The following is an 8,511-nucleotide window of genomic DNA, read 5'->3' on the forward strand; positions in this document are numbered from 1 at the left end:
CATTGTACATTCTCTTTTCATAATTTTGTGTGTCTTTGGGATAGACTCCTTGAAGTAGGATTGCAAAGGAAGAACTGTCATTTCAAATAAATATGAGTAGTTTTATTTATGCTGAAACCATTAGATAGCTGGAAATGCAGGAGGTGGGTGTGATGCATGGGTACGGTGAAAGTCTCAGAGTCAGCATCGTTTCTTTCCCCACAGACAATACTAGCAAACCCTGGGAAGGTGGGTTGTGTTGCATGAGGGACAAGAAGCTTAGTAATCTTTTAGGTGATGCTTTAAGGTCTGCTACAGATGCCAGTCTACTAGTAGATTCCCTGCAACATTATAACACACTATAGAAGCAGAATAGACAATACTCAGAGGAGAGGATCTGATATGGCCAGAAAGTACTCTACATAAGCTTTTAAAATTCCATAAGCTGTTTGAAAGAAAGCAATTCTTATCTGTCCTTTTCATTTACAGATTGCTCTAAGGTTGAGAGTTCTTGGGTTTAAGGACCCAAAGGACCGATAACCTCATACTTTGACATAGAGGGATTAAAGCTTTCTTTTGACGGAAAGTGCTTGCCAAGTAGAGGGGCTTAGGATCAAAATACCTCAAAGTGGGTATGTTACCAACAAGTCATTTTAGAAATTAGTTTTTGTGAGTCAGACTGTTTAAGCTCACTGGGGATGCCTTTAATATAAACAAATACATGTACCATCACTTGAGGCATCATTTACCTATTTTAGAAGTTTGGACTTTTCTATATTGGGCTTTAAAACTTAAAGCAGGATACAAGTATATTAAAAAGTTCTGTGCTAAAAAAAAAAAAATGTGCTTTTTCTTCCCAGAGCACTCCATACCTCATTAATACCTCAGTGGCTTTGACCTTTCCTAGGTTTCCAGTAGTTCTCAATAGGATCTGATCCATTTAAGGACAAGGGCAAATAATTGTTCCTAACATTTTGAAGAATCCAGGGTGAATGTAGGCAGCAAAATAAATTTTTGGAGAAAATGACAGATGACATGTAAACAGATGAATCTTTTTTTTGAGGGGAGTAGGTTAGCCCAGAAATACAGGTTCTTTAAGAAAACTGAGTTAACAGAGGTAGTTATTCTTTCTTGGTTATGTTATAGAATACCAGTTCCTGACTTTAATAATACAGTATTCCTTTTTAAATTAAGTTATTTTATGTATTATTTTCAGCCAATCAGACAAATTTTCAGGCAAAAATAGGAAGTAATAGTTCTATTTTTTTAGACGTTAGAGAACAATATACATAAAAATACCTGACAAGTAGTAGGCACCTAATAAGTATTTAATGAAGAATGCATGAAAAAATCATTTTCTAACATACTGAATAAACATTTCAAATAAAATGAGTGAATGTTTTGGGATTATTTCTCCTCTGGGCCTTCACCTTGTTAATTAAAAATCTAAACCAAAGATCTTTGTAGTAACAAATGGATTAATTTTTAAATTTAATTCATTTTTCTCCCAGAGAGACTAGCTTACAAAATTTTCCTCATATTGAGGTAGTTCGGAAAAAAGAAGAGAGAAGAAAATTGCTTGGACACACATGTAAGGAATGCGAAATTGTAAGTATTAATGTAAAGACTGTCTGGCGGGTTTTTTTTTTCTTTACTATGGCTTTAAGATTATAAATGCATGATTTAAAAATCATAGATAAAAATCTAGAAGCCTAGTTTGAGCCAGGAATAGCAGGATAAATAATTAAAGAGCATACTCGTGACCTGAAAGATATAAATAGATGAAAATGAAAGCCCTCAACTTCTCTAAAATTTTCATCAAGTGAATCTGGAGCCTAAGCCCTAGTTCTTTTTTACCAGCTTAAGACATTTGTGCCATTTTTCTTTCCTGTGTTTATCTGCATTTGTTTTAATTTTTTCTCCTGGTGTTATGTTACAGCAAAGGCTCTTACATATAAACTATTTGGGGATATTTCTGATATTTTATTTAAAAAAAATTTTTTTTACATTTATTTATATTTGAGAAACAGAGCACTAGTGGGGGAGGGGCAGAGAGAGAGAGGGAGACACAGAATCCGAAGCAGGCTCCAGCTGTCAGCACAGATCCCGACGCAGGATTCAAACTCACGAACCGTGAGATCATGACCTGAGCCAAAGTCAGACGCCCAACTGACTGAGCCACTCAGGCGCCCCTTGGTATTTTAGCAGGAAACTTTAACGTTTATTACTTACCCCAGCACTCTCAGGAAATGAGATATATTCATGTTTTTTTCTCAATAAGTGGTATGGCCATAAGCTCTTAACTTTTTCCCCAAATATTCCTTCTTAAACAAATTGTGATGAACAGGCTCTATTTCATCCTTATAGCACAAGTATGTTTTCCTCTTATACATTGTCTGTCTTGGACTATTGAAGTAGGTGGTACTAATCCTCCTGTCACCAGATATCTCTCAGGCAGGTTCTGTGTTTTCTTGAAACATGCTTCTTTAATTTCTTCCCTTGCTATCTGTTAGGTATTAGATGCCTGCCTCTAGCGATTTAGTTCCCCCTTTAAATTTTCTTTTTAACAGCTGTGGGCTAGAAAATTTGATAACCAAGCAGATTAAAGTTATATATGGATAGCTTGTAGTGCAGGTAAGCATATGGTGAGAAATAGGCTCTAACTACCAGTGGGAGTGTAAATTGAGATCACTATTTTGGAAGGCAGTTTGGCAATGCAAGCAAAATCTATATCATGGGTTTTCATAACACAAATTGAACATATCATGATTTCTTAACTAAAGAACATGGTCTGTACTATGCAAATCCCCAATTTTTAGTTATAACCACGACTCTTACACTACCAGTTAGAAAAAAAGCTCTTGGGGGCGCCTGGGTGGCGCAGTCGGTTAAGCGTCCGACTTCAGCCAGGTCACGATCTCGCGGTCCGTGAGTTCGAGCCCCGCGTCAGGCTCTGGGCTGATGGCTCGGAGCCTGGAGCCTGTTTCCGATTCTGTGTCTCCCTCTCTCTCTGCCCCTCCCCCGTTCATGCTCTGTCTCTCTCTGTCCCAAAAATAAATAAACGTTGAAAGAAAAAAAGCTCTTGTGTTAGAAACACTGAATTTGCTTTCCTTCTTTCAGGAATCATTGCTTGTGCTGTTATTCAGTCTCTAAAAACTATTGTCTCATACATTTAATTCCAATTTTTTTCTTGTTTAAGATAGGAGATAAGTCTGTTCCCTGTTACTCTCTCATAACCAGGAGTCAAATTACCAGTCCTGTGTATTTAAATACTATCTATATGCGTACGGTTCCTAAATGTGTCCCAGTGTGTCTTCCACCTGTGGAATATGTAATACACATGTGGAGGTATTATAATCATGTCAAGTTTCAGCCTGCCAAAAGCAAACCGTTTCCACCTCTGATTCCCAAACCTCACTTGAGTCTCTTGTGTGTCCATTCTTCTAGCTGCTTAAACCAAAGCTCTTATAGTTACTCTCTGTTCTTTTCTTGCATTTCTCAGTAACAGATCTATCAGCAAATCCTATCAATTCTACCTTCAAAGTGTATTCCATTTCCACCCACTTACTGTCACCACTGCTAACCCCATGGACGAAGGCACCATTTCATCTCGCCTGGACTATTGAAATAACTTCTAAGTGCTTTTTCCTTGTGTTGTTTCGTTTTAACTAGTCAACAGTTTTTAGAAAGCAGTGTTAGATTCACAGCAAACTTGAGCAGAAAGTACAGAGAATTCCCATATACTTCTGTCCCCATTTTTCTTCTTTGTTCTTGTCTCTTCACAATGTTTCTTTCTTTTAAAGCAAGGTATTTTTGAGATGTTAATGATTTTATTGCCCCCAGTGGGGAAATTGCCTGGGATTAAAGGTCTTTTTTATGTCAGCACTAGGTGCTTCAGTTCCTGGCCTGTGTGCCAGAGAGGAGAGAGAATCAGGAATGTGGGGTGTCGGGGCAGGACAGGGCTGGGCCTGAGAGCATCAGCACAGGGTGGCTTGGATAGGACAGGCATCTCCTTAATTTCTGTCTTCCCAGTGTACTTTTAACACAACATTGAATGGTCTTTTCTTTTTTCCCTAGTGATCTTTTTAGAATAAAAATTAAATCTTGTCATTTCTCTACCTGAAATGCTTAAATGTCTTCCCACCTCACAAAGAACTAGATGGGATCCAGCATTCTTATCAAGGACAGCAAACTCTGGCACCCCACTTCTTCTCTGATTTTGGTCACCACCCTCCCAGTTGCTTGCTGTGTTATAGCTACACCAGCCTACTGGTGCTTTTGTGTATGTTTGTAATTTGGTGGCAATGTTTCTGTAAATTGATTGATAACCGTGATTCTCTAAGATCATCCCACCCCAGTGTCCAAGCTCAGGTAACAAAGGCTTGTCAGGGAGAAAGATGAAAAAGATAGTCCCCAAAATAATTGTTTCAGAAGTACTCAGAAGCCTTTAATTTGTGTAAAAGAAAAATGTATTTACAGTCTTTACTTCAGTCTTAAGTTCTAGTCCTGAGTCTGCCACTTTCAACAGATGATATCACCAGTAGAATCACCAATTTGGTTTTCAGTTTCTCAAGTATAAAGTGGGATTGGCTGGATTGTGTGATCCTGTCGTGTGTTCTATTACACTTTACACTACTGCTTTGTTTTTGAAAGACCTGTACGTTTTTTACATACAAGTTTTAACCTTGTTTTCATGAAGTTCAAGTTGTTTGGGTTGCAGTTGCAAGAAATAATTATGTCTTTGATCCTAATTGAAAAATATAGTTTAAGCAGGGAAGTCCTGAAGACTGCAACATTCAAAGCTGAACTTGTATTTGTAAAAACCTAAATAAGAAAATTACTTCAAAACATACATGTTATATCCGAATAACAACTGAGAAAAGTGCCAAAGTGCAGTTTTGTTGCTGGCCTAACAAAGTTGACGTTGCACCATGTAGATCAGCTACGCCACGAAGCACACTGTAAAGTTAAGCTGGCGGGTTTTGTTTTTGGTTTTGTATTATAAGACTTTATTGATGAAAAAAGCATCATATTGGTTCACATTGTGATACAAGCTCCAAGCTCCTTTTCTCATTTGTGGAGCGAACATTTCACAGACCAGCATTAGTGCTATTAGTATTAATTACTAATACTGTCTTCAGTGAGTGTTGTTCCCTAGCATGCTGAATACTTTGACAGCTTTCTTAGCTTCTAGTTTATAATCAATAAGCATAATAGTCCATGTATTATTTCTAAGTTAAAAACTTACCAGTTTTTATTATCAGTATTATGCAGATATTCCAGCAGAAGAAAGAGAAAAGAAGCTGGCTTCCTGCTCAAGACACCGATTCCGCTACATTCCACCCAACACACCAGAGAATTTCTGGGAAGTTGGTTTTCCTTCCACTCAGACGTGTATGGAAAGAGGTGAGAATACAGGTTATAATATTTTGGAATTAGTTTTTTTGAAATAGTGTATATACCCAAGTCTAAACATTAGACTTTTTTCCCATGGTTTTCTTTACCTTCTGCTCAGGGGCTAGTTCTGTAACATAAAAACAAATTCCTAAGATAAAAGACTTAACTTTAACTTAACTTTAACTCTGAGTAATGCCACTGGAATCAGAGATTGTGTATAATCACTTTAATATAGTTGTATATTCTTTCTCCTGGTTTATCATTCAAATTTCAGAAAGTAAATTTCTCTTTTATCCTATCATCAAAATGACTTTTAATAAAATAATAACATTATAAAAGCTGCCAGCAAGGTATGGTTAAAAAGAGAATCTTGGGGCGCCTGGGTGGCTCAGTCGGTTAAGCGTCCGACTTTAGCTCAGGTCACAATATCGCGCTCCGTGAGTTCAAGCCCCGTGTTGGGCTCTGTGCTGATAGCTTGGAGCCTGGAGCCTGCTTCAGATTCTGTGTCTCCCTCTCTCTATCCTTCCCCTACTCGTGCTCTGTCTCTCAAAACTGAATAAACATTAAAAAAAAATTTTTTTTTAATCCGGCAACTTGAATTGTCCGAAGTTATTTTTAAAAATTACCTATAAGAAAAGAGAATCTTTTTAAAGTGACTAGTCTGAATTTTAGATTTTAAAACCTCACTTATCCAGAATGCTAGGTCTTTATAAACCACATCTGAGTGAAAAGGACCTTTGTTTGGAAGCTGTTGGAACTAATTCCTTCAAGTGTAGCATTTACATTTAATATGATTTGAGAATGTATACAGCTTTGAAGCCCCAGATATTTAGTGGTAAGATAGTTTTTCCATAAGATGCCAAGTCTCCTGTAGCTATTACCATATTTTCACTTTCCCCATTAACAAGCCAAATTAAGTTCCTTTTGACGGATGCCACTGCCTGGTCTTCACATAGAATTAAACAATCTGGATAGAGCCTGTTATTGTGTGCCTACCATGGCCTAAGAGGGTATAGCTGAGAGCATACCGCATGACTCAAGACACTAGGAGAATTAGGTAGTTCAAGAGTACTGGGGCACAGGCACATCATCTAAAGAAGTAGCTGCTGCAGAAAGTCTTTTTGATAAGCACCTGGAATTATCATAATAGCAGACTGTTCTTGTTTAGCTATTTGTTCCCATTTGCAACCTGTAGGAGGCAGACTAGGAAAGTACTTAAGAACTCTGGTTCTGGGGGTTAGACCAATCTTGGGCAAGGTCCCAGCTCTTCCCCGTCATAGCCTTGTGAACTTGAGCAAGTTCTTTAACTTCCTTGGGTCTCTATTACCTCATCTGTGAAGTAGGTATAGTGGAAGCTACTTCAAAGGGATGTGAGCATTAGCTGAGGTAATGTATATAATACGTTTGATAAATGTTTGCGGTTATTGTTACTATCAATGAGGAGACTGATGCTGAGTAGTGAAATCATGCATTAACATCACACAGCTAATAATCACAGGCTCATGTAAACTTAGAAGGCATTAAATAAGACAGTTTTAGTGAGTACATGCTGAAAGAGAAGCATGGTGCAAATACAGTCTTCTAAATTTGTCGTTTGTTTTTAAGGTTACATTAAGGAAGATCTTGATCCTTGTCCTCGTCCCAAAAGACGGCAGCCTTACAATGCAATGTTTTCTCCAAAAGGCAAGGAGCAGAAGACATAGATGTTGAAGCAAAAACAGGATGGAGGACAATATTTCTTTTTAGTTATTTATAGTTAAAGTTGGGATTAAACATTGATTTTTTTTTTGATCTTCTGTAAACTGACTTATAAATCGTTTTTCTATTGAAAGTGTTTTTAAATGGCATTTACCCACCACACAAACAACTATTTAAAATGTGGATACGCTTATGTTATATTTTCTTGCTTTTGCATCTTTAAAACAATAAGGTGTTTTCATTTTGCACTCTAACTTAAGAGTTATTTACTTTATTTGGTAATACCTAATTACAGTTTTGAAAATACGATAGTTGTAGTCTCTGATTTGTTGCCTTTTAGGTCTTTTCACTCAACCTTCCCTTGATACTTACATTCAACAGTGGCTTTGTGCTAATCATTACAAATTTTCCTTCCCTTCATCAGTTGCTCCTCTGTAGGTCATTCCAGTATCTGACATTTAAGTCTTAAAAAAAAAAAAAAAAGGCTAAATTTTAGTAGTCCTTTTAACTTTCCAGCTTCTTTCTTTTTTTGACTTAAAAATGAGCTCCTACTCCATAGTGAATTCTTTTAGAGACTCAACCACAAGTATCAACCTTTTTTCCTTTTTCATATATTATAAATTAGCACAGTCCTCTGATCTGATCATCCTATTCCAGGTCTTCACAGTCTCTTCATCATACTTTTCTAAAGTTTTCAAGCTGAATGTGTCAAGTTCTCTGCGCATGTGTTCTAGTTCAGTTGTATTTTTTTCTCTGGGTTGACTAATATTATTAACTTCCAATTTGGCAATAAAACAGATCTCTCGATTCAGCAAATTTCTGTTCCTCTAGGACCTAGTGTCTGAGTCATCAAAATGACAGACCACATCTGTGTCATCCACTGTTACTGGTGGCATTTTATCAGTGTCTTTTTTGAGTGTCTCTCTAATCCATATCTTGACAGTATTGCTCAAGCAGGAGTACATGAGACACTGAATGGAATGCCTCAATAAAATCTAACTGTGTAGATAAAACTCAGTTCCTAAAAATCTCTGCTTAATCTCATCTTCTTCATGTGTCAAGGTTCTCATGAACAAGTGACATCAATTTGTGTTCTCAGAGAGAGGATCACCAAAGAAATCACATATACTGAGTACCTACTATACATCAGACCCCTTATGTGCATGGTTTGGCTCTGAATGTGATGTGAATTTTTTTACAACCCTGTCCTAGCTTCTATTCAGCACTTGTCTTCCCTTCCCAAATGGTTTATCCTATGTTTGATTTTTGTTCTCTGCTGGCAGTGAACCAATCTCTCCAAAATAATAGCAACCATTCATTGGTAACTTGCTATATGCCAGAAGCTGTGTTATACTCTTCACATAGATTTTTCTCTTTTAATCCTCAAATAATCTTGTGAATTTATGTGTCAGCTTAACGTTAAGCTGCAAAAAAATG

General features: G+C 37.1%; 1 protein-coding gene across 8 annotated transcripts in view; it reads left to right on the forward strand.

Moving 5' to 3' along the window:
- Positions 1 to 7,886, forward strand: part of RBBP8 (RB binding protein 8, endonuclease) — a 112,095-nt gene extending 104,209 nt beyond the window's left edge. For 7 of the 8 annotated variants that reach the window (XM_047827420.1, XM_047827416.1, XM_047827418.1 and 4 more), the window contains 3 exons: positions 1,491 to 1,587; positions 5,244 to 5,385; positions 6,982 to 7,886. In XM_047827420.1, the coding sequence (XP_047683376.1) occupies positions 1,491 to 1,587; positions 5,244 to 5,385; positions 6,982 to 7,079 (337 nt within the window). In that variant the 3' untranslated portion in view covers positions 7,080 to 7,886. Of the gene's footprint in view, positions 1 to 1,490; positions 1,588 to 5,230; positions 5,386 to 6,981 lie in introns of all 8 variants that reach the window. The other variant, XM_047827423.1, reaches the window with a different exon arrangement.
- Positions 7,887 to 8,511: the final 625 nt, after the last annotated feature.

The sequence above is a fragment of the Prionailurus viverrinus genome, chromosome D3 (genome assembly GCF_022837055.1).
Source record: "Prionailurus viverrinus isolate Anna chromosome D3, UM_Priviv_1.0, whole genome shotgun sequence".
NCBI lineage: Eukaryota > Metazoa > Chordata > Mammalia > Carnivora > Felidae > Prionailurus > Prionailurus viverrinus.